At 41.5% G+C, this 26,635-nt stretch overlaps 1 protein-coding gene across 16 annotated transcripts in view; it reads left to right on the top strand.

Moving 5' to 3' along the window:
- Positions 1-8,711: 8,711 nt before the first annotated feature.
- NBEA (neurobeachin) overlaps positions 8,712-26,635 on the top strand; it is a 748,862-nt gene continuing 730,938 nt past the window's right edge. For 13 of the 16 annotated variants that reach the window (XM_075919186.2, XM_075919185.2, XM_075919181.2 and 10 more), the window contains exon 1: positions 8,713-10,097. In XM_075919186.2, coding sequence (XP_075775301.2) covers positions 9,837-10,097 — 261 coding nt within the window. In that variant the 5' untranslated portion in view covers positions 8,713-9,836. Of the gene's footprint in view, positions 10,098-26,635 lie in introns of all 16 variants that reach the window. The other 3 variants (XM_075919178.2, XM_075919174.2, XM_075919172.2) reach the window with 1 other exon arrangement.

The raw sequence follows: 26,635 nt of genomic DNA, 5'->3' as shown, positions 1-26,635 counted from the left end.
AATGAGGTGTGATAGTTTGCTATACTTGTGTCTCCTGCTGTTGGCAATGCTGTGAAGCCTAGTCAGAGAACAATGGCCAGCAGAGATCATTTGTCTAAACATTTTATTCTCTTCTAGGTAGCTGAAATATTAAAAATCCAACACAGCATAAACTCTGTCTTCTAATTGAAATTACCTTAAGAGATGCAGTGGTATTTTCATACCAGATTTCTCTCTTCTGCAACTGATTTAATTGTAATTAGTAACTTGCAATGACGTTATAAAGAATGTTTCATAATAGAGTAATACTCAGCATACTGATTTTATACTTAATCTCCATGTAGACATAAAAATAATTTAAAAACAATAACTTTCAGATTCTAGGGGAAAATAATGTCTTTTTATTGTAGCATATTAATAGATAAGGCTGAGTTCATATTCTAATTAATACACTCTTTACCTTGTGCATAATTTGGTTTAGAAACAAAAAATAATTTTGACCAAAAATGACATAATTATTTTATTTTAAAAATATTAAAATTGACCATTGCAGTCAGTCTGAGTGTATGTGGAATCCTGATGCTCTGGTTATTTTAAAAGTTTTAAAAGAACAAAATAAAAATTAAAACACCTGTAGAAGCTGAATGTTGGAGTTTCCTGATTTGCTGGAACATTGTGGCTGGCAGGAGGGACAAGAATGAATTGTCTAAAGCCTTTCCTCCCAAAAAGAAAAGTGCAGATTCTCCTAGGGCTTCATACATTCTTTCCGACTATACAAACAATCCACCTATACAAACAATCTGAGTTTGAGGACCTCATAGTTACAGCTGACATGATGTCATTAAAAATGAAAGAAACATTTAAATTATGAAGAGATATGATAAATAATCCTAGCTATGAATATCAAAACAAATAGTAGAGTTATTTCTATTGATACTGGAGAAGATGAAGTAGAAAATAAAAAAAGGACATACTTTGACATTTTCTATCTCAGCTGAATGGTTTCAAAGCATGGTCTGTGGGCCAATACCAACTAAACACCTAGAAAAACATGACAGCCAAGAATATAAGATTCTGATTACAAAGATTTTCAAGAAGTGGTGGAAGTTCAGTAAAACATAATTCCAAATCAACTTGTCTGGATCCAAAGAAACTCTCCCTGTATCACATTATTATCAGTGGGAAGAGTATTACTGTAAACTTACTTTATTAACAATCCTAAACTCTGCAGAGCTTCAGGTAAGAGTTGTAAGTAGATCTGAATGAATACTTCCCTGACAGCTAGCTGGGAAGAGACACGGGGTGTGTTTGTGTAAATACAGTTGCTCCTGGTTTACTTAGATTTGTTAGATATTCAGCTGATGAAAGGGTGTTTTGCTTTTTAATTAATGTGGCTGGTGTTTAGTCACAAATAATGATATTGTTAAACATGGTCACCAATGCTTGTAACTATTATGTTCTCTGTGTTCCCACAGACTATGCTTAACTTGTCCCATAGAAGGAAGATAACATCAGTTTAAATCAGTGGTTCTCCAAGTGTGGTCTGTGGAATATTTGTGATCTGTGACCATCTTGCAGATGGGTTATGGGATTGGCGCTCGCCCTTCCCCTGTAGCAGAGCCTGCACTGGTGTTTCATCCTAGTGCCCTCCTGCCACAAGGTTGGAGTGCCAGCGCTAGCTTCCTGCGGCAAGAGAGAGCCTCTTGGGCAGTATCTGGTTTTCAGGGGAAGGAAGCAGCTCCACATGCTGCTGCTCCCCCTCCCTCTGGCTGGGGAAATGGCAATGCAAGAAACCACTTGCTTGGAGGCTTTCCCTGCTGTTCCCATTGGCTGGAATCGTGGCCAATGGGAGTAGCAAAGGGCACAGAGCCGATAAGCACCCTCATGCACTCCCTTCCCACTGAGACCCCACACCACTACCCCTCCCTCTCAGATTTCTCCATCCTCAATCTGTTTCTGCACCTTACCTCTCATCCAGACCCCCACCCTCAGTCTGCTTGTGCACCCTCCCTTCCAGCCAGACCCCACACATCCATCCCCTCCTGTATCCATTTTGTCATCATGGGTGGTTGGCTGGTGGTCTGTGGATAGGTCTGCATTGAGCAGTGTGGGCCACAGGCCAAAAAGTTTGAGAAGTGCTGATTTAAAGAACCTTGGATGGACACGTACTCGCATGTCAGTTTTGTGAGAGTGTGGTGAAAGCAGGACCCTCAACCAGCAGGCTACATGCCCTCAGGTGTCTGGTTTAAGACTGTTTCAACCTGTTTCTCCTGGAAAAAGGGTCAGAAGCATGTAGCTTTCTCAGGAAGGACAAGCAAGGGAAAAAGGGAGGAGGTATTGCCTCATATATTAAGAATGTATAGACATGGACTGAGATTGAGATGGAAATAGAAGACAGACTTATTGAAAGTCTCTGGATAAGGATAAAAGGGGTAAAAAAATAAGGGAGATTTCATAGTAAGGATATACTACAGACTGCCTAACCAGGAAGAAGAGGTGGATGAGGCTTTCTTTAAACAAAACCATATAAAGCACATGAATTGATGGTGATATGGGCGACTTATGTCTGGGGAGTTATGTTTGGAAAATAACACAGCAAGGAACAGTTTATCCAACAAGTTCCTGGAATGTATTGGAAATAATTTTTATTTCAGAATTTGAAGAATGCTACAAGTGGATAGGCTCTTCTAGATTTTATTTTGACAAATAGGGAAGAACCGATTGAGAATTAAAAAGTGGAAAGTAGGCTGGATTAAAATGATCATGAAATGATGAATTCATTATTTTAAGAAACTGTAGGAAAGAAAACAGCAAAGACATTAGATTTCAAGGCAGACTTTAACAAAGGTGGGAAGTAAGTCTAAGAGGAAAAACAACTTAAGACAGTAGGCAATTTTTCAAAGACATTATTAAGGGCATAAGAGCAATCTTTTCCTCTGCATATGGCAAGAGATCACCCTGGCTTAAACAGGAGATCCTGAATGATCTAAAAAGAGTCCTCCAAAAAGTGGCAACTAGGTTAAATTACAAAGGACGAATATAAGCAAATAACACAAGTATGTAGAGATAAAACAAAGGCACAAAATGAGCTCAATCTAGCTAGAGACATAAAGATAAAAACATTCTACAAAAATATTAGAAGCAAGAGGAAGACTAAGGATGGGGGTAGACACGTTACTCAAAGAAGAGAGGGAAACAGTAACAGATAATATGGAAATAGGAGAGGTGTTTACTGACTTCTTTCTTTCAGTTTACACCAAGAAAGTTGGTGGTGACTGGATATCTAACATGATGAATGCCAGTAGAAATGGGATAGGTTCAGAAGGCTAAAATAGGGAAAGAACAAGTTAAAATTACTTATCTAGATGTATTCAAATCACTAGGGCCTGATGAAATGCATTCTAGAAATCTCAAGTAGCTATCTGAGCCATTAGCACTGATCTTTGAAAACTCATGGAAGATTCAAAAGGACTGGAAGGGGCATATACAGTGCCCATCTATAAAACAGGGACTAAGTACAACAGGGACTAAGTACAACATGGAGAATTACAGACCAGTCAGTTTAATTTCAGTATCTGAAAAGATAATGGAGCAAATAATTAAGCACTCAATTTGCAGAGACCTAGAAGGTAATAAGATAGGTCAGCATGAATTTGTCAGTAATAAATCATGTCAAACTAAACTAGCAGCTTTCTTTGACAGGGTAACAAGCCTAGTTGATGAGAGAAGCAGTATATGTGGAATATCTTGACTTTAGTAAGGGTTTTATACTGTGTCACATGACCCTCTCATAAACGAATTAAGGAATTATAGCTTCAAAGGAGCTACTATAAGGTGAACACATAACTAGTTAGTTATCAGTGGTACACAGTCAAGTTAGAAGGGCATACAGAGTTGGGTCCCACACAGATTTGTTCTGGACCAAGTTCTGGTCAATATCCACATCAATGATCTAGATAAAAAGAAAGTCCTGCCATGAGTGAAGGGGCCTGGACTAGTTTACCTCTTCAGGTTGCTTCCAGTTCTGTAATTATAAATGTTCTTTCTATGCTATTATAGAAAAGTCTGCAGATGATAGCACAGATTCAAATGACCTGGACAAACTGGAGTAAATAAGATGAAATCCAATAAGGACGAATGCAAAGTACTCCATTTAGGAAGGAACAATCAGTTGCATATCCACATAATGGGAAAAAAATACTGAAGAAAAGGATCTTAGGGCTACAGGCGATCACAAATTAAATATTTGTCAGCAGTATAAGAATATACAAACATCGTTCTGGGATATTAGCAGGAATATTATAAGCAAGATGTGAGAAGTAATTATTTCAATCCACTCTGTGCTGATAAGGCCTCAGCGGGAATATTGGGTCCAGTTCTGAATGCCACATTTCAGAAAAGATGTGGAGAAATTGGAGAAAGAACAGAGAAAGAGCAACAAAAATGATTTAGGGTCTAGAAAAATTGACACATGAGAAAAGATTGGGAAAAAAACCCCTAATGTTCTATAGGGCAGTGAGGCTGACAGACTCACCAGGTCCCTAGCAAAGTGGGGGAAGGGGCAGAGCTTCACTGAGGAAGCCCTCAGCACCACCCGAGACACCTGTGCCAATTTAAAAGACGCAGAACACCAACATCCACCGCAGTAACAGTGGTTGCAGCTGGGAGCCCCAGGACATTTGGAATTGCAAGTTGCGATTGGTGCCCCCGCCTCCATAGCCCTCAATGTTGTGACATCATCATTGGGCGCCGCATTAAATGTGGCACCCTAGGCAACTGCCGAGGTTGCCAACATCCACGGGCCGCCCCTGAGCAAAAGGCATGTTCAAGGAATGCAGACTTTGTTTTTATCATATGTCAGTGTAGAGTGCATTGCCAGAACACAGAAAGGGAGTAGGGCCATGTTCCTGTTTCTTTACACTCCATTATGGACAAGTACACTGCACACCTTAAGGGGTGAGCACTGAGTGCACTTTCCTTGCCTACCAGTTTGTTTCAGCAGATGTACTACAGAGATTTTCCAGGGTAGTATCACATCCTACTATATCCAATGACTATGGCACTGATCTTGCACATTGAAAACTCTGGGGCTCTGTGCAAGTGTAAGGATCTGCCTGCACAGAACATCTTACAAGAATGCAGGTTAGGCCCTGAAACCATAAACTTAATTTAGCACATAAGTCCTATTTTTAGATGCCACTGCAAGCCCCCAAACTGCCACTCAGCTCCCACCTAAAGTTGCTTGGAACTTAAGTTTTTGCTATAAAAGTTCTCTAGGTCCCTAAGTTTTGGCCTCTGAGCATGTGCACTGTGGCCTCACTCCTGGAATATGGGTACTTATCTCCTCCCTAAGTCCTACAGCAAAGGATGAACACGAGGAAGAAACCACTCCTCCAATGAAGTTACATGTATGGCCTTACCCAGTTTGCATACTCAGAGACCTCTTAATACATCACACGCAATACCAGGAATGACAAGAATTTCCCTTATAATATGTAGCCCAGGAGTGAAAGCACTCGTCTGGCAGGTGGATGACCACCTGTTCAAGTCACCCTTCCCTCACCTCATGAGGTGAAGAGATTAGAACAGGAATCTGTCTCCTCTCAAGTGAATGCCCTAACCCCTGGGCTATAGAGTCACTCTCTGTGACTCAATGAATAGCTAATCATTCAATTACTGAGTTAAGTGGAACAACTTCCATAGGCGATTGGGGGGGGGGGGAGGAATTCATAATAGACTAGCTTCAAACCTAGCTATTAGACCACTTGCATGAGAGGTAGCAGTTCCTTTTTCAAATCTCATCTCCCTTAAGTAGAGGGAAAACTTGAACCACTGGTCTCTCTCAGCAGGTAAGCTTTCAAACCACTGGGCTAAACATTATAAAGGAGTACCTCCTGGGCTGTTCTGTGTGTAGAGAAGCCCCCTCTGAGCACAACTACTGGATCAGGTCCCATACTCAACTTACATGGAGGAGTGCCTATCTTCCTCCCTTTATGGATCACTTGCCTTGTTGCAGCACACCCTAAGGTGCCAAACTCCATGGCTGCGTCTAGATTGGCATGATTTTCCGGAAATGCTTTTAACGGAAAAGTTTTCCGTTAAAAGCATTTTCGGAACAGAGCATCTAGATTGGCACGGATGCTTTTCCGCAAAAGCACTTTTTGCGGAAAAGCGTCCATGCCAATCTAGATGCACTTTTCCGCAAAAAAGCTCCGATCGCCATTTTCGCGATCGGGGCTTTTTGCGGAAAACAAATCAGAGCTGTCTACACTGGCCCTTTTGCGCAAAAGCTTTGCGCAAAAGGGACTTTTGCCTGAATGGGAGCAGAATAGTATTTCCGCAAGAAGCACTGATTTCTTACAGTAGGAAGTCTGTGCTTTTGCGGAAATTCAAGCGGCCAGTGTAGACAGCTGGCAAGTTTTTCCAGAAAAGTGGCTGATTTTCTGGGAAAAACTGGCCAGTCTAGACACAGCCCATGAGAGAGCTGAAGCTTAGCTTACACCCATCTCATCAGCATCTCCTGTGGATTAACATCAGGCTACTTGCCTAGGGTTCTGGCTTTGTGAGACAAAATCAACAAGGGGGGGGGCGCGAAGGAGAGGTGGAGAAGGGGTCAAATGCCCCAGGACCCAGCAATTGAAGAGAGTCTACTGCTGTGGTGAATAGAGCCCCCAGGCTTTTTAAATCACCATCAGAGCCCCTGTTCTTCAACCCACTCCAGCTGTCAGTGGTCCCATAGCCAACTCCCCTCCCCAAATTGCCCAAGGCCCAGGAAAGTCTGTCGCTAGCCCTGCTCCTTGATCATCAGACTAACTCAGGCTTTGTGAATCACAGCATTGTGCCAGATTTTTTTCTAGTAGCCTAAAAGTTAAATGTGATGCTGAGCACCCCAACACCTAGGTGCCGGTGCCTGATTTATGAATGGAACATTTATTGCTTTCAATGAGAGCTGGGTGTACAGCCTATTCCAAAATCAGAGTGTGCATTAGAAAAATGTTGGTGGTATTATAGTGTTCATCTAGTTTTCAATAAGGATGTGAAAGGTTAACTGGTAAGCATCACCCTTTAGAGATGATGCTTACCAGTTTTGGTTAACTGGTGTGTCTAGAGCAGCTCTCCACCCAGCATGGGTAGGGGGCTGCCCGAACCCTGTGGGGCCTGCCATGGACAGGGGTTGTCTGAACATCCAGAGCAGCCCCTGCCTTCAGTGACCCAGGGTGGGCCTGCAGGCAGGTGCTGATCCAGCTGGAGTGGAGTGCCCCCCCCCTTAATGGATTAACCAGTTATATGTAAAGGTTAACTGGTTAACCAATTACATGGGATTTTACATCCCGGCTGTGTCTAGACTGGCAAGTTTTCCCGCAAAAGCACCTGCTTTTGCGGAAAAACTTGCCAGCTGTCTACACTGGCCGCTTGAATTTCCGCAAGAACACTGACTTCCTACTGTCTGAAATCAGTGCTTCTTGCGGAAATACTATGCTGCTCCCGTTCGGGCAAAAGTCTCTTTGCGCAAAGCTTTTGTGCAAAAGGGCCAGTGTAGACAGTCCAGATTTGTTTTCCACAAAAAGGCCCCGATCGTGAAAATGGCGATCGGGGCTTTTTTGCGGAAAAGCGTCCGTGCCAATCTAGACGCGCATTTCCGCAAATGTTTTTAATGGAAAACTTTTCCGTTAAAAGCATTTGCGGAAAATCATGCCAGTCTAGACATAGCCCCCTAGTTTTCAATATGATGAAGTGCAAAGGAAGAAGCAAATAAGCTGAGATTGGTGAGCTTTTGTTCGGGGGAAAAAAAAACTTAAAACAAATAGTCCTGCAGCACCCTGGAGACTAACAAAAAAATAAAGATATCATGAGCTTTCGTGGGTGCAACCCACTTTTCCAGAAGCTCAATGCTACAATAATATTCACAATAGCTGATGAACAGTCACCAAGTTCAAGATTGCTTATCAACAAGCAAATGGAATTGATTAGAAAAGATGGAAATTTTATATACTTATCCAGCTAAAAACACCTCATTTCATAAACTTATTTTTGAAAAATGAATGTGATCTTCAGAATTAAAAAAGGCCGGTAATTAACAGCTGATGTGGGGAATACTCTCACATTATTTCCTTATACTCTGTACTTAATATTTACCCTTCTCACATTATTTCCTTATAGTCTGTACTTCATATTTACATTAACAGAGTCAAAACTTATTCTACCTCAGTTCAAGATCTCAATTAAAAATCATACTTATAATATGTAGTGTTTCACAAATACCCTTTTTTCCTACTCTAAATCCTAGGAATAGGATAATTAACTTTATCACAAATTCAGTGCAGAACACACCTCACTTTTTTATAATCTATAGCTGAAAAGTGTAAATTAAAGAACAATTTTTGAAGAACAGCCTGCAGTTAGAAAGTTTATGCAATAAGAGTCAAAATATGTTGTTTTTAAAGGAAGCTATTAAATATGGTGAATAGTTATGGTCTCTGAAATAGGTGGGAAGTGTGGTGGTATAGAAAGCTGAAAGACTCTATTCCTTACTTATACCTTTCTCCCTAAAGAAGTAGATTAAAAAACCCTTAGGAAATGTAGTTTTTTGAAAAAGCATAACATTCTAGGGTAAGATTACATTTTGCAAGATAACAGACATACTGGAAAAACACTTTGAACCGGTAAAGTAAAACAAACAAGCTTGTCAAAGAAACATGATATGCTCATATTAAAAAAAACCTTTATTACTCCATTCACTGAGCTTTAAACCTGCACATCTCCAACTGCTGGTGTGATTTGTTCTAAACTTTCAGTCCTGGCACAACAATAGTAGAGGGGGTGGCTTTTCAAAATCAGATTTTTAAAACTTCAAGCAGGGATGAGCAGCAGGGTTTATTACGGGTCTGTAGTTCCTACTCGGCGCCTAGCCCACGTAAGAGCTGGAATTAGGAGCGCTGGGGGTGTGGCAGCACCCCCTGGCTTCAAGAGGTATCCCTCAAATTCAGGGTTTAGTTCTCTGGTTCCCCGCAACCCCTCCTCCAATAAAAACGGTCCCAGCAGCTGTGGGGGAGGGAGGTGCAAATGACTTCGCAGCAGATGGGTCATTAGCAGTGGTTCAGGGACTCCAGTCAAGGCGGTGACCACAGCCCCTGAGGCGGGCGGTGAGAACACAGGCTCGGCAGGCAGGGCGCGGGCTCTCCTCAGCGCTGCCGGGGGGGGTGCGCACGGCTTGCCCTGAGGGGGCTCTGTACCCGCCGTGCCCCGCCCGCAGGGAGCTGTGGGGCCAGCAGGGCAGGCGGACAAAGCGGGGCAGGGAGAGGCGGTGTTTCTAGCCGCGGCCTCAGTGGTGTAACCCGCGCGCGGCGCATCCTGCGGCGGCGGCGCCGGATCCCGGCCGCTCAGGGTCTCGCGCAGCCCGAGGCACCTGCTCACCTGTCTCCAGCCAGGGGGGAGGCGGGAGGGGGCCGCGCAGCCCGGCCACGCCCCCCACGGGCTCAGCGCAGGCGCCCTGGCAGCTACCGCAGGCAGGGGGCGGCAACATGGCGGAGTGAGCGGCGGCGGCTCTGGCTCCACAACAACAGCGGTGGCAGCGCCTGCGGCTCGCGGACCCGTCCCCAGCCCGCTTCCCAGCGCCGCCTCCGGTCCGGGCGCGGCGTCTGCTCCTCCGGCCCCGCTGCGGGGAGCGGCCCCGGGTGGCCGGGCGGGCTCCGGCTAACGGGGCAGCGGCGCCCATAATAATCCCTCATAATAGCGGAGCGGCTGCCGGGACGGTGCTTGCGCTTCGGGCCGGCTCCCTGCGGCCCCGCCGGGCGCTGCTGCGGTGGATGCTGGGCTGGGCTCGGCCGGGGGCAGGTGGCGGCGGGCGCGGGGGGTAGATGGCGAGTGAGAAGCCGGTGTCGGGGCCGGACCCGCAGCCCGCTGGGCTCATCCCTGTGGGGGCTGGAGGCGGCGGCGGCAGCGCGGCGGTGATGGGGGAGCTGCGAGCGTCGGGCTCCGGGGCCGTGGTGCTCCCCGCGGGGATGATTAACCCGTCGGTGCCGATCCGCAACATCCGCATGAAATTCGCCGTCCTCATCGGACTCATCCAGGTCGGGGAGGTCAGCAACCGGGACATCGTAGAGACCGTGCTCAATCTGGTAAGTGTCCGGCACCCTCTTCTCATTCATCCGCATCCCTGCGCGCAGGGTCCGCGCCCCCTGCTGAGCCTCCCCTAGGGACCCGGCACCCTCCCCAACCACCAGCGACTCTTCTCCCCCCTCCTCCTATACGCATCCCGCCCGTTCCTTCCAGGCCAGTTTCCACCACTGCCTCCTCCCTAATTCCCAAACCAAGCACATCCATTGATTTCCCCTTTCTCTTCCCCGCATGTCCATTGCTCCCTTCCTGGCCCTGGGAGAGACCCTCTCCTCTCATGTTCCACCCTTCCCCACAATCCCCGTGCGTGAGACGCACACTCATCCGCATGTAACCCATTCGCTCTACTGTGTACCTAATGGCTCTCCTCACCTTGTGCGAAAGACCCTTCTGCTCAGCCTAAACTCCACACAGGACCTCAGGTGGTGAAAGAAACACGCACTCTTTCCAATCCATTTCCCCTCCTTCCCTTGTGCTGTCCTCTGCTATGAAAGTGGAATGGGTTCATTTTATATGTGTATTTATTAAACATAAGTATGAGAACCAGTAATTGACAACTTCAGGTGCTTGCAAACTGGTAGAGAGCCTGCCCACTTATTCCACTGAAGAAAAGGAGCATTTGATGTTGAATTTGTTTTTAATTGTCTAAGAATGAAGAGCAACCTGAGCTGGTATATTTCCTTGGAAACACAAATATGAGAGAGATTTAACCGTGTTAGTTTGGAGGTAATTGGGTTTGGTGTGTGGAGGAGGAGAGTTGCTATATTGTGTTAAGTGTTTTATTGCTGCAATTTGTAAGGGATTAGTTTGGTCATATCTTAATCCCCTGTTCTAGTGTACCAAACCACATTCTTGCCTCTAGAATTAAGGGTGCCAAAATGGTCTCTGTGTTAAAAATCATTACATGTGATGTGGTGGATAAAAGCACAAAACAGGAAAAGGACATTACAGTTTACCTCCTTGGCCATTCACTCTCTTCATGGTATGAAAGAGTTACTGCAAGATTGTATGACTTAATGTTTTTGCGCTACCTACACCAAAGCCTGGGAAACATACATAAGCCTAAGGGGGGGGGGGGGGAATGGATCTAAAAATGAATCACTTTCAATTATGTGTAATTTGGTGCTGCTCCTGAATGTAAGATTCACTGCAGCAAAGCTTTTGAAGCAGTTCAGTCAACGAAATATATCCTCTTTTGCTTAAAGTATGATAAAAGCAACAGCTTAAGTCTGAAGGGAATTTAATTTAAACCAGCTTTCTAACAAAACAAGTTTACAATGTTAAATTTACGTTCATTTTGGAACAAATACGTACAGATAATTTTTATCTGGCACTTAAAACCATGTATTCTTTTAGTGTTTGACAGTTATTTGTATTTGACCTAGTGCTGGCTGAGTGGAAGAGCTGCAGCATTCAAGGAAAGATGTGGGTTGGTTAGATCATTTTAATCTTTATGGCTTAGATGGATGCACAAGAGTTAAGACTCTTGTTTTGTGAATGTGTCAAGCCAAACAGAAAACTGATAGTTTCTCTATTCTCTTTTCAAGCTATTTTGTAATCTTAAAATTTCCTTTACAAGTAACCTTTCAGATAAACAAGTTATGGTACAAGTTGTTCGAACTTTACTGGATATTACCCATTTATTTCACAGTAACACTTGGAATAAGGAAATAACACAGTGATTTTGTTTAGTAGCTTAAGCTAGATAAGTGTAGAATGGTTTAATCGTTTTCCTGTGTCTATCATCCTTTGCTGGTATTGCTAACCAAAAGGGAAGAAGCTAAATCTGATTGTATCAGCATTTAGGCTAACAATTTTTATTTTTGGTTATATTGGTTGGAAAGTCATAAAGTGTTTAAACCATTTGGTTACAAGAAATATGAATAAAGGTTGTAGTAATGCTTTCAACATCAGGGGATTCATGTGATCATAAAACCAGTTGGAAAGCTACTGCAGTAGCTATGCATTCTGGATAGTCCTCTGCTTCTAACCAGATGGACTAAAACATACAATAGCATGGAAAGAATATCCTCTTTCTTTGATGTGGAAATATAATCTAACGCTCTCCAGTTCAGTGAACAACTAGAATGCATTTATGCTTATATTTTGAAAGTTCATTTACTCACAAGTAAAACAAACAGAATGAGACTGGAATCTAGAAAGCAAAATTATAATGGTATATCCTATAAACTACCAGTGTTCCCCTGCTGCTGCATTATTGGTTTTTAGTTCCCAGTATTTAAAATGAAATGCATTTCTTTATTTTTAGACTTTTTTTAAGGAACAACTTGAGGTTCCCTTAGTTGCTATACCATACTGTTTATGAATGAGTGTTCTTTCAGTATGTGTATTAATGTGAATGGGCATTGTTTAAAGTGCTATCTTCAATGACTTCTTGGATTAGATAACATGGTGTGCCAGTCTGACAGTAATTGTCTTTAACTATTCTGTAGCATGTACATGAGCCGTTTGGAGATGTCTAGTTTTGTTTAAGGGAGTCTACAGTAGGTTGGGCTTCTCTTATTACCTAATAGGTGTCTGTCACAGTAACTTCTGATTCTTGAGATATGACATCTACGATACAGAATAGCCAAACATAACATAGATTTAAAAAATTGAAGTCCCTGAATTAATGCCTAGTTGGCAGTAATGTTGGAAAATCCTGATGTGAGAGCATAAAAGTAAAAGTACACTGTAACCATAAAATATTCTAATCACTAAATTTAACTGCAAGTGAATAAACTATTTAAGACTTCCCTTGAATAAATTCTTATGCTGTATTTGTCTCAAAGGGGCTAAGTTTTGATGGAGAAATTTTGATCATCTATAAGGTACGAAGACTGAACTTTAAATGTTGTTGCTGTTCACAGGTGTATTTAAAAATAAATTGTCTACATGTAATCAATTTACTAAACTTATCTTAAATTAATTTTGAAAAATGTTTGAGTATTCCAATATTGTACTGAATTTCTTTATTTTAACCTATCCTATGTAAGTAGTAGGTGTGTACCATTTAAAAGTCAACTTTTGACATACTGCATTGACATAATACTATTGTGGAACAGAAATCTATTGTGACAACTGCAGGTACTTCTGGAGTGAGAATATTGGGTGTGTAATGGTGCCCTCTGTAGCAACAAAACAGCACACTCAGGCTAAACTCTACCATCACTTTTATTCATACCGTCTCACATATGTCATGGTAGAATACGGCCCTCAATTATATTTATTGATATCCTAGCACCAGTTTGAATGTTTCTGAAATAAAAAGCTGGTATTTTAACCATTTATCTATTCATTATTCAAAGATTTACTATAAAGATTATTGCTGATTTCCTTTGAAGATTTTGTCTTGTGGAGTTAAACTGTCCAAGGCTTTTATTACCAACCATATGTGTTGATATAGGTTAATTCCGAACTGTCAGTTATGTGGTTTAACACCAAATCTATTCCATTCCCCTACTTGTTATGAAAGTCATTTTGAAGCTAAAGGATAGCTAGCTAATGGTCATTACAGAAGATACTGTGTTGATTGTCAATAGAACATCTATTAGGTTACTAACCAGAGCGCACATGTCTGCTGTCAGTGCTCAAAATAAGTTTAAAAATTTAAAAGCTTCAGGGGGGTAGCTGAGTTAGTTTTTAAAGTGCTACCAGACTATTTGTTGATTTTTTTTTTTTTTTTTTTTAAGTTTTTAAAATTTTAGGCAGGTTAGAAAGAGGGGGACTGAAGCCTGACAAAAGTTCTGGATATACTGAATTTTTGAATTGCAGGGTGAACCTCTCTCTGGTCTGGCAAATCTGTGGTCCAGCTTGATTTTAGTTAGCCAGTTGTCCACTTACCATGGGTGTGGCCAAGTTTCCCATGATCCCATACAGTTTGTTTACAGCCAGAAGACTTGGCTCTCAGTTTTCTGTGCTGTTATTTAGCTCTAATTTATCCCTAAATGTCTTGGTAATGCTGCTGGACAATATTGGCCTTCCATAATTCAACACATTCTCTGGTTCGACACCAGAGAAGGTGCTGGACTAGAGAGGTTCAACCTGCAGAGGGCTAAGATGGATTTCGAGAGAGGCTTTGTAATATCCAGTTGGATGCGGTTCCTAGATCTCTTGGGGGCAGTCTTATTTATCCCCTTCATGGTGGTGCATGGGCCTTCTGTAACGAAACTATTGCTTTTCTCTCTCATAAAATGTGGGGGGGGGGGGGAATGAGCAGGATCAATTTTGGTGGCTAAGACTGGGGAATCTCTTGGGTATTCAATTTCTCCTCTAATATTTAGTGGGCAGTAAAATTGGAGCTCTAAGGTTTGTGAGGAAGAATCCTTGGAGGAATTCTCCCTACATAAGAACTGTTTGTGTGCTGGAGCTAGAATTAGGCTGTCTACATTGCATGTTTCTTGTGCAAGAACAGGTGTTCTTGCGCAAAAACTTGCTGGCTGTCTACACTGCACGCATGTTCTTGTGCAAGTAAATTTACAGTATAGTGTCGGAAAACGGGGCTTCTTCTGGAAGAGTTATTCCTCTCCCCACAAGGAATAAGCCCTCTTGCGCAATAGCTCTTCCACAAGAGGGCAGTGTAGACAGGCAACATGAATTTCTTGCGCAAGAAGCCCCTATGATTAAAATGGCCATCAGAGCTTTCTTGTGGAAGAGAGCGTCCACACTGCCATGGATGCTCTTGCGCAAAAGCGCATGGCAGTGTGGACACGCTCTTGTGGAAGATTTTTTTTGTACAAGAACTCTTCCGCAAAACAGTTCTTGCGCAAGAACCTGCTAGTGTAGACATAGCCTTAGTGTTTAAGGAGAAATTTGCACAGGTATAACCATATCTGTGTAGTTGGCATGCAGCCCTTCAATGTAGGTACACAGCACTAACATAGAATGGGTATTGCTATTTACAGTTATGTCTTAGACTGAAGCAGTGCAGCACATCTGCCCTGGGAGTTTGTGGAGAATGAAATAGGGCCAAAGGTATAAAGTTGTTTCGGGATGTGTTTTTTCTAGATTTTAGAAGTCAGTGGTGCATTATTTTACATTTTTGTTGGTACTTGGAAGTGCTAACACTAAAGTCTAGGATGCATATGTTCTTAAAAAATAAAAGCTTAATTTGTGTAGCAAGTAGGTAGTGGAAGTTTTTCCACTAGTGGAAGTTTTCTCTCCTCTTTGAGTGTTTTTGTCAAGCCTTAAACTGTGTTACGATTCTCCTTGATATCCTAATGTACAGAATACGCTTTTTATCTCATTTGACACTGACAGTTCTTTTGCTACAGTGAATTTGGAAAGAAACTTCTTTATAAATCTAAGAGGACACTAAAAACTATATAACAATTATAGCATTGTTATTGATGGCATACTTAAGGGTTAAACTCAGATTTTTAATGAATTTTTTTGTTTCCTTTTCTATCGAAAGTTCTTCTGGATCATCCCATAAAAAGTTAGATCTAGTTAATTTTTCAGTTGTATTCAAGCATTAGAAATACGCTGTAAAATATTTTCCAGAAAGTTTGTAGTGCTCTATAACAAATGTTGTGTTTACATATCTGCATTAAAAACCTTGGCATGAGTACAGCAACTTCTGGAATGTGCTCTTAAGATTGAAAATAATTGTTGCAAGTCATGATATACTTCTTAGTATGCTTGTGTACATATTTTTTTTTAAAGGAAGTGTGTGGCATTCCAAATAGATGATTATTTCATATGTATCTCTGAAAGTGCACTTTTTTTAAAGCACAGATGCATTTGCTTAAATTAAATCTAAGTTAATGTCTGTTTCAAAATGAATACAAATTTAGAAGGCTAGTCAAAGAAGTGGGTTGTGCCCACAAAAGCTCATGATACCGTCTGCATGCTTTGTTAGTCATTAAAGTGCTTCAAGAATATTTGTTCAATTTTTTTCAAAATGAATAGTCATTCTATACAGAGGATGAATTTCTAATCGTAGGTCTTTATTGACTCATATGGAGTTTTTAATACAATATCCAAATGAATATACTTTAGTACTGAATCAAAACAGGCCAAAAAATACACGTTAGTTTTCAAAGCAACCTTTAAATAGCCTCAAAGATTAAAAAAAAGCTTTAATGTTACTTAGTATAGTTGAAGAGAAGATGTACCATCCTTTGACCAGAACAAACATGAAAATAACAAAATGAAGTTACATTTTTATATCAACATATAATTTTACATAGAAAAGGGAAAAGGTGATTAACTTCTTCATGTACGTGAGGCTGTACATCAAAATATGGTTTATAAAGGTACCTCCAATCTTAATTATGGAGCTGGAAATAAAACGTATAATATAACATAAGAATAGTCATAATGGGTCATACCAAACGTCCATCTAGCCCAGTATCCTGTCTTCACCAATGCCAGGTGCCCCAGAGGGAATGAATAGAACAGGTAATCAAGTGATCCTTCCCATGTCACCTATTCCCAGCTTCTGACAAACAGAGGCAAGGAACACCCTTCTTATGCATCTTGGCTAATAGCCATTGAGAGATCTATCCTCTATGAATGAATGCAGTTTTTTGAACTTTGTTAAAGTCCAGGTCTTAGCAACATCCTCTGGCAAGGAGTTCCACAGACTGACTGCATTGTATGAAAAAATACTCTGTTTTTAAACTTGCTACCTATTAATTTCATTTGGTGACTCCTTGTGTGATGGGATTAAGTAAATAACTTTTACTTATTCACTTTCTCCCCACCAGTCATGATTTTATAGACCTCTATCATATCCCTTCATAATTTCCTCTTTTTGAAGTCCTTTTAATCTCTCTTCATATGGCAGCTGCACCAAACATCTAATAATTTTTGTTGCCCTTTTCTGAATTTTCCCTGGTACAATATATCTTTTTTGATATGAGGTGACCATATCTGCATGCAGTATTCAAGATGTGGGCATACCATAGATTTATATAGAGGCGCAAAGATATTCTGTCTTTATCCTTTTTTAAATGTTTCCTAACATTGCTTATTTGACTGCTGTTGCATGGCGAGTGGATGTTTTCAGATCTTTCTTGAGTGACAATAGCTAATTTAGCCCTCATCATTTTGTAGGTATAGTTGGAATTGTTTTCCAATGTGCATTTATCAACACTAAAATTCATTTGCCATTTTGTTGCCCAATCACTTAGTTTTGTGAGATCCTTTTGAAGCTCTTCAGTTTGCTTTGTTCTCAACTATCTTTAGCAGTTTAGTATAATCTGCAAATTTTGCCACCTCGCTGCCACCTCCAGATCATTTATGAATGTTAAATCGGATTGATCCAATACAGATCCTTGGACACCATTAGTTACCTCTCTCCATTCTGAAAACTGATCATTTATTCCTATCCTTTTCCTGTATTTTAACCAGTTATCAATCCATGAGAGAACCTTCCCTCTTATCCCACAACAGCTTACTCTACTTTAGAGCCTTTGGTGAGGGACTTTGTCAAAGGTTTTCTGGAAATCAAAGTACACTGCAACAACTGGATTATTCTTGTCCACGTGGTTGTTGATCCCTCTCAAATAATTCTGTGTGGTTTTCTCTCCATTTCTCCTCGTGTATATCTTTGTCTGTAGTATGTATACATGGTAGATGTTGTGGTGATGGGACCATTGGGAAAAGTAAAGCTGGATCCACATGGTAGAAGATCTTCTAAGGTCTGCACCCAAGCCTCATTTAAACTGCTTAGGCCAGGGATGAGCAATGATTTTTGAGTGGGGACTACTTCAAAATTTTTTAAAGTGGTTGCAAGCCGGCCTGGAAGGGGCGTAGTGGAAGGGTGGAGCCTCTGGCAGAAGGGTGGATTCTTTAAATAGCAGCAGTAGGAAGGGCTTGTGCCTCCCCCGTGGCTCCCAGGCCTCACATAAGCCGGAGATAGGAGTCGTGAGCCCTTTCAATTCCTGCTACTTAAAGGGCTCACTGCTTCTGTCCTCATTGCTAGCTTGGGAGATGGGGATGCTAGAGCCCTTTCAACTGCTTCTATTTAAAGGGCTCACACCTTCCTCAGAGCTGTTGCCTGACTGCTTCAGGGAAGGCATTGAGTCCTTTAAATAGAAGCAGTTGAAAGGACTCGTGTCTCTGGCTCCCAGGCAATGGACTAGTGTGGGCCCAAGAGCTGCGAGCCCTTTCAGTTGCTTCTATTTAAAGGGCCTGCGCCTGTCCAGTGGCTGCCAGCCAGTGCTGCCATCTGGGAGGCGTGAGACCTTTAAATAGAAACAGTTAAAAGGGTATATGTGTGGCTCCCAGGGAATGTGCTAGCAGGTGAGCAGGAGCTGCCAAACCCTTTAAATGCAAATAGAAACAGTAAAAAAGCTCACAGCTCTGGCACTGCTAGCGCATTGCCTGGGAGGGCCGGCAGCTTGATGCCTTTCAGCTGCTTCTATTCAAAGGACTTATGCCTTCCCTGTGCCTATCAGGCAATGTGTTGTCTGGCAGCGACATGGAAGGCATGAGCCCTTTAAATAGAAGAAGTTAAAAGGGCTCATGTGGCTCTGTCTCCCAGGCAATGTGCTAGGGGGCGTGGCCTGGAACAGCTATGCGGGCCAGATCATAGCCCTCGGTGGACTGGATCCAGCCCGCTGAGTGGCTTTCGCCCACCCCGGCTTAGGGGATAGTCTGCCTCTTGGTGGCCCCTAGCAAAGTACTCAAAATCTGTGGTGATGTGGATCTAGAATTGCTAACCCTCCAGTCTTTACCCGGGTAGTCCGATTTTTGGTTTCTGAGTCTGGGTACCATTTAGGGTTGCCAGATGATGAGTTTTCAACCATAAATTCCAAAAGCTCAGTTAACTGTGTCATTGAACTGCTCTAGACCCTGCTCAGCTGGGGTCATCTCCTATCTGCAGGCAGTCTCTTTGTAAGGCTGCAGCAGTTCCCGACCCAGCTCCAGAGCAGAGGTAGTCTAGGGAGATAAGAGACAATCCAGTGAATGGCAGGCATGTCAAGGAGAGGAGTAAGTGATGGGTAGGGTTTTCAGGGGAAGAGGTGGAGTGGGGATGAAGTCTCAGGGTCCAACTACAAGTAAATTGAAAGGTAGCAAACCTAGGTGGAGCAGAGATCATAAATGTGACTTAAAGAGTTGCGTGGGAGAACTGGATTATTTCGAGGCATACTGGGAGACATCAAAGGCAGCAATAATCTGTTTTGTGTTGTGGGGGAAATGAGATCTGAAGAGTGGGGTGAGGTAGCTGTAGTCCGAGGGTTGAACTGGGGAGGAGCTGGAATGTTTAGGGAGTCCATGGGATAGAGCAGAGCTAACACCTCAGACAAATAGAACCTGGTATCAAAGACTTTTTTTTTTTTTTTTTTTTTTTTTAAGTAAAGAAGGAACCACTTCCATACTTGACCAAGTTATAACAAGTTCATCTCTTAAGATTTATCCTTTTCAAGGGTGAGGGCTGTGGTGAGGTGGAATTTTGTGACAAAACATGGAGGGTAGCAATACTGGCTGGACTGTATCATTACATGCTGTTAAATGGAGTGTACATTTTAATAGGCTGATTCCTGTCAGAGGGATCCATTTGCTGACTACTTTATCTTTTTTAAAAGTTAGTGGTTTTTATAATATCCTGTGTTAGTTTTGTATTCTAAATTATACTTTTGCCCATTTAAAATAATAAAAACACTCAAACAATGATTATAAATGCTCTTTTGGGTTTTCTGGCCTTTCCCCATCATTAGAGGGTTTCAAATTAAGATAGAAGACAGACATTTAACTGGCTCAGTGATGTTTGCCTTGCTTTGCAGAGAAATTCCACTGGATAAAAATAGATAAGGACCCTTGCTTCTCTGGGGGAGACCTAGAGTAAAAATTTCCAAAGCACCACTCTGACTTAGGAGCCTAAATCCTATTGACTTTCATTTAAGATTTTTAATGCCAGAGTCATTTTTGAAAATGAGGTCACTGGTGTGCTTTTTGAAAACTTTACCTATACTCTTTTTGAATGTGGCACGTGCTCAGGCTAAGATGTACTACTTGTCTTTTCAGATTTGGCTTCCCCCTTTAGTAGGACTGAGGTCTTGTCTACACTTACTGACACCGTAGATCTGCTTCAGTTACATAAATAGTGTAGCTGAAGTCAACATACTGTGGCATCTTGAGTGTGATAAGTTCGGCAGGACAAGTTCTCCCATTGACTGGCTATTTTTCATGTCTAGGTGGAATAACACAATTGATCTACCATATAGTGTAGACAAGGCTTGAGATGTCACTCCAGCTCTCTCCTCCCCTGTGGCTCTGCAAGTCAGGTTATTGGAAGGGGGGAAAATAATGGTATTTCCCCAAGCACCATCTACTCAAAATGGAATTTCATGTGTAGAAGATTATTTAGATGTTCATAATATGATCTTCCTTTTCCTTCCTTACGTGCTTTGATTAGCAGTTGAAAGTTCACAATGATAACATTAAAATTCCTCATCACTGGGCATTTGAGTAAATACTTCAGGAAACGAATAGAGCTTTTCATTCCACTGAGGTCTCAGACTCTCTGCAAACCCAATGAAATATCACTACATGATTTAAAAAGTGCTCTATTCACACTATAAATGTGTGTTGCTCCAACTTTTTTGGTCCTGATAATCTGGGCAACAAGATAACAGTGGCAGGTCACTGAACTGCTATGACTGTCCAATTTGAGCCATACCTGGGAAGGTCAGGACTCAGGACAGTAAACTAAGACTTCCAAAGTTATATTCCAGATTGAGCAAAGTTGCTTACACCTATTTTACATGTAGATATTGAGGTGCAAGATTAATGTTCTCATAGATATAATTAATATTTGTGAAGTGTTCAGGTAATCTTTGAATATTTCATATTGGTCTCTTGCATTTTTATAAAAATCATAACGCACCAGACTATTTGAAATGCTGCATAGGAGCAATATGCTAATATGGAAGTGGGAACTCTAAATGTAAAATTTATTAACTGTGTGTAAGTTTTTACTCATGTCACTTTATTACTCAAGTGTTTTTTGTACCTTTCAATCCAGAATGTACATAAGGTTGATACTCTGTTAGTGCATAACTGAGGGGGTACAAAACTTGCACTCACTACCATTCTTTCCTGAGGTGGTTGCATCATGTTAGCTCAAAGGCTTCTAGCTATACTCAGGTTAATGTAAGGGAATTAAAATTGGGTGAACTAATGTATTCTCAGAAAAGGTTAAAACTGTGACATACTAAAATATACTTAAGTGAGAGAACAGATTACAGGCCTTGGATTTATGTCCTGGTTTTCTGAAAAAACTGAAGTGGCACAGTTAAAAGCTTTTCTAATGTTACAAGTTGTACTTAATTCTACTTTAAACTTAATATTTAAGAACAAGGGGGCTCTTCTGTTTTTAGTTTTTGTATATAGGTTTTTCACTAAAGTTGGTTGATTTTCGTGCTTTCACACCAGTAATAAAATTTAAAAAATCACAGAAAATGAACGATAGAGGAAAATCTATTTTAAGATTTTATAAAACAATCTTCATTGTCTTGATTGAGGTAGTATCTGAAACTACTTTACTTTGTCAATTTTTTTAAAAAAAGCTCAGTGTATTTAAGACCTGCTAGGTATGCATGCAGTGACTTCAAAATATTGCACCTCTATATCATTTGTAACAAAAAGACTCACTATTCAATAACCATGTTTATGTTTTTCTTTCGTTGAAGTGTTTTATGTATCTATACTATCTAAAATAATTTGTATGAACAAATGTGACAGCTTACAATTGAAGTCCGTATACAAGGGAAGAGTTGGCAGTTTGTAGATCGCTATAATAGATCGTCTTTTTGTTTACTGTTTGTACAGTGCCAAGCAAAAATTGGGTTCTGATCTGTAACTGGAGCTTGGTATACAAGGTAGTAGTATTGCAATATAATGTTTTAGGGTGGCTTGATTTAATCACCAGTTTTAATCATTATTTAAATCAGCATGTAGGAAAACTTGATTTAAATAATTGATTTTAATCTTGTTTTGGATTTGTATTATCAATTATTTGCCTAAAGAAGGGTTGATTGTCACTGGTAATGAATTAAACACTGATTTGCACCTAAATATAGCCTTTATACTGTTTGGTGCTGCTTTTACTAACCAGGAGGTATGCTCCCATCTACACACATTTTAAGGTACTACATAATTTGACTTACATTTATTCAGATATTAATGTTTCTATTTTTGTCAGAATATGATGAATTTTACATTTCTAATTCCCTGGATTGGTTTTTTTAAAACTATTTCTGAGAAGCTGTGTTTGGATAGAAGTTAAAATGCAGAAGACATTTTACAATGAGATTTAATAGTTAAATGAAACTCCCTTAAATGTGCTGGACACATTAAAATGACCAAAATACAGTTGTTAAAATAGGTTTATTAAAAGTATTATCTTTAGTGAAGTAAACTGATCTCATCATCATGCCCTTCAAAATTTTAGAATTAGTAGATCTCAGTAGAATAGTGGTAGAGATGTAGCCGTGTTAGTCTGGTGTAGCTGAAACAAAATACAGGACTATGGAGCACTTTAAAGACTAACAAGATGGTTTATTAGATGATGAGCTTTCGTGGGCCAGACCCACTTCGAAGTGGGTCTGGCCCACGAAAGCTCATCATCTAATAAACCATCTTGTTAGTCTTTAAAGTGCTCCATAGTCCTGTATTTTGTTAGATCTCAGTATAAACTTGAATTTTTATTCAGTGATTGGAAAACAAGCTTCCCTAGTTTTTTAATACCCAGTTTGTTCCAACCTTGACTAAACTAGCCATTGAACAGAGTAGTTGCATAACTTGAAGTTTGGGATGACTGTTAACCATATGCCTAATACTTTCTAGTGTCTATTTTGTTTCTTTCTTACTGACTCTGCAGCACTTCTAATAGGTAAAATTGATAGGTGGATTTTTGTTCAGTTTCCATGATGAACATAAACATACTGACCGTGACCTGATCACTTTTAGTCAATGTCAGTGTATTACCTGACATTGTTTGTATTTGTTTGTTTGAAGGAGCTTCTAAAAGGTTTGAAATCTAGAAGCCTCTGTTAATTTGCTGAGCCTCAGTCAGGGGGAGGGGCTACTAGAGCTATATAAGCCTGTGACTCAGCGACCATGGAGAGCGTGACCAGGAACAGGTAACAGGAGAGTTTGGAGAGGGAGTTCTCCAGGTAAAAGAGGAGTAAAAACGGGACCCTTGTGGTAAACGGCTGTCTGGAGTGTGTGTTTGTGTGTGGGGGAGTTATTTGCAGTGTGCTGAGCTTGTGTTTGTTTGGTTTGTTTGTTTGTTTGTTTGAAGGAGCTTCTAAAAGGTTTGAAATCTAGAAGCCTCTGTTAATTGGCTGAGCCTCAGTCAGGGGGAGGGGCTACCAGAGCTATATAAGCCTGTGACTCAGCGACCAGGGAGAGCGCGACCAGGAACAGGAGAGTTTGGAGAGGGAGTTTAGAGGTCACTAGTGACTTGTGTCCTTCTTTAAAACCTAACTCTTAGACTAATCTATACTCCAGAAGTTTAAAAAGAATCCCAGTTTGTACTTAAACTTATTCATTACAAACATGGAGACAGAAGCCCAGCAGCAGAGTGGGGGCTATCCTGTTTATTGCGTCGAGTGTAACATGTATGATTACCTGCCCTGTGGGCGGGTGGCGTATGTGTGCACCCGTTGCAAGGAGCTCCTGATCCTCAGAGACTGAGTTCAGGCTTTGGGGAACAGGGTGGCTGAACTGGAGGAACTAAGGGAGGTAGAGAGCTATGTTGATGAGACTTTCTGGGACACTGTAGTACTGTCCCACCTCCAGTCTGAGAGCCCCAGTGTTCTTAAGGAGGATGAAAGTCTCAAGGGAACAGAGCATTTAATGGGAGCAGAGGGAAACCATCCTGTAGTTGGGACCCTCCTCCCAGAGGATGTTGCGGTATCCTCTCGCACTGAGGATACCTCTGATGGGGAGGGAATGCCAGATGTTAGGAAGAGGCAGGTGTTAGTAGTGGGTGATTCGATCGTTAGAAACATAGATAGTTGGGTTTGTGATGACCGGGAGAACCGTATGGTCACTTGCCTGCCTGGTGCGAAGGTTGCGGATCTCTCGAGGCATCTAGATAGACTTATGTGTAGTGCTGGGGAGGAGCCGGTGGTCGTGGTACGTGTAGGTACCAATGACTTAGGGAAGGGTAGGAGAGATGTCCAGGAGGCCAAATTTAGGCTGCTAGGAAAGAGACTGAAATCCAGGACCTCTATGGTGGCGTTCTCGGAAATGCTTCCAGTTCCACGCGCAGGGCCAGGTAGGCAGGCAGAGCTTCAGAGTCTCAATGCGTGGATAAGACGATGGTGTAGGGAAGAGGGTTTAGATTTACTAGGAACTGGGGACACTTTTGGGAGAGGGGGAGCCTATACAGGAAGGATGGGCTCCACCTAAACCAGGGTGGAACCAGACTGCTGGCACTAAACATTAATAAGGCCGTAGAGCAGTTTTTAAACTAAGAGAAGGGGGGAAAGCCGATTGGTGCGGAGATGCACGTAAATCGGAGAGAGTTCTCTTAGAGGAGAATCCGTTGATAGAGATTCTCTAAGCTGTAGTCGGAAAGAGAGGAGGGGAGAGGGCAAACCATGGGCCAGAGCTGACAAACAACCGCACACAAAGGAATCCAATGCATCAGGGAAGGGCAGACAAATAACCAGTGGCAAATTTTTAAAGTGCTTGTACACAAGTGCTAGGAGTCTGACTAATAAGATGGGTGAACTAGAGTACCTCGTATTAAATGAGGAGATAGACATAATAGGCATCGCTGAAACCTGGTGGAATGAGGAAAATCTGTGGGACACAATCATACCGGGATATAAAATATATAGAAAGGATAGAGCAGGCCGGGTGGGTGGCGGAGTGGCACTGTATGTGAAAGATAATGTAGAATCAAATGACATAAAAATATTAAGTGAATCAACATGTTCCATAGAATCGCTATGGATAGAAATTCCATGCTCCAATAAGAAATTAGGAGTAGGGATATATTACCGACCACCTGACCAGGACAGTGATACTGACATAGAAATGATGAGGGAGATTAGAGAGGCTACTAAAATAGAGAATTCTATAATAATGGAGGATTTTAATTACCCCCATATTGACTGGATACATGTCACCTCAGGAAGAGAAGCGGAGATAAAATTTCTCAATGGCTTAAATGACTGCTTCTTGGAGCAGTTAGTGCAGGAACCCACAAGGGGAGAGGCAATTCTCGATTTAGTCCTGAGTGGAGTGCAGGATCAGGTCCAGGATATAACCGTTACAGGACCGCTTGGGAATAGTGACCATAATATAATAACATTCAACATTCCTGTGGTGGGAAGAATACCTCAGCAGTCCAGCACCCTGGCATTTAATTTCAAAAAGGGGAATTACGCAAAAATGAGGAGGTTAGTTAAACAGAAATTAAAAGGCACAGTGACTAGAGCCAAATCCCTGAAAGCTGCATGGAAACTTTTTAAAGACACCATAATAGAGGCCCAATTTAAATGTATACCCCAAATTAAAAAACATAGCAAGAGACCTAAAAAAGAGTCACTGTGGCTTAACCACCATGTAAAAGAAGCAGTGAGGGACAAAAAGGTATCTTTTAAGAAGTGGAAGTCCAATCCTAGTGAGATAAATAGAAAGGAAAATAAACACTGTCAAATCAAGTGTAAACATGTAATAAGAAAAGCAAAAAAAGATTTTGAGGAACAGCTAGCCAAAAACTCAAAAAGAAATAACAAAATGTTTTTAAGTACATTAGAAGCAGGAAGCCTGCTATAAAGCCTGTGGGTCCCCTAGATGATCGAGCTATAAAAGGAGCAATCAAGGACGATAAAGCCATTGCGGAGAAACTAAATGATTTCTTTGCTTCAGTCTTCACGGCTGAGGACGTTGGGGAGATTCCTGAATCTGCACCATCCTTTGTGGGTGATGAATCTGAGGAACTGTCCCGGATTGAAGTGTCATTAGAGGAGGTTTTGGAACAAATAGAAAAACTTAATGTTAACAAATCTCTGGGACCGGATGGCATTCATCCAAGGGTTCTAAAAGAACTTAAATGGGAAATTGCTGAGCTATTATCTGTGGCTTGTAACCTATCCTTTAAATCGGCTTCCATACCTAATGACTGGAAGGTAGCCAACGTGACACCAATATTTAAAAAGGGCTCTAGAGGCGATCCTGGCAATTACAGACCGGTAAGTCTAACTTCAGTACCGGGCAAATTAGTCGAAACAATAGTAAAGAATAAAATTGTGAAGCATGTAGAAGAACATAATTTGTTGGACAAAAGTCAAGGTGGTTTCTGTAAAGGGAAATCCTGTTTTACTAATCTGTTAGAGTTCTTTGAAGGGGTTAACAGACATGCGGACAAGGGGGATCCAGTAGATATAGTATACTTGGATTTTCAGAAAGCCTTTGACAAGGCCCCTCACCAAAGGCTCTTGTGTAAATTACATGGCCATGGGATAAAAGGGAAGGTCCTTTCTTGGATTGAGAACTGGTTAAAAGACAGGAAACAAAGGGTAGGAATAAATGGTAAATTTTCAGATTGGAGAGGGGTAACTAGTGGTGT

Source organism: Pelodiscus sinensis, chromosome 1 (genome assembly GCF_052426305.1).
Source record: "Pelodiscus sinensis isolate ZL-2025 chromosome 1, ASM5242630v1, whole genome shotgun sequence".
NCBI lineage: Eukaryota > Metazoa > Chordata > Testudines > Trionychidae > Pelodiscus > Pelodiscus sinensis.
The sequence above is the reverse complement of the archived record's forward strand: the minus strand, read 5'-3'. Positions and strand labels throughout refer to the sequence as shown.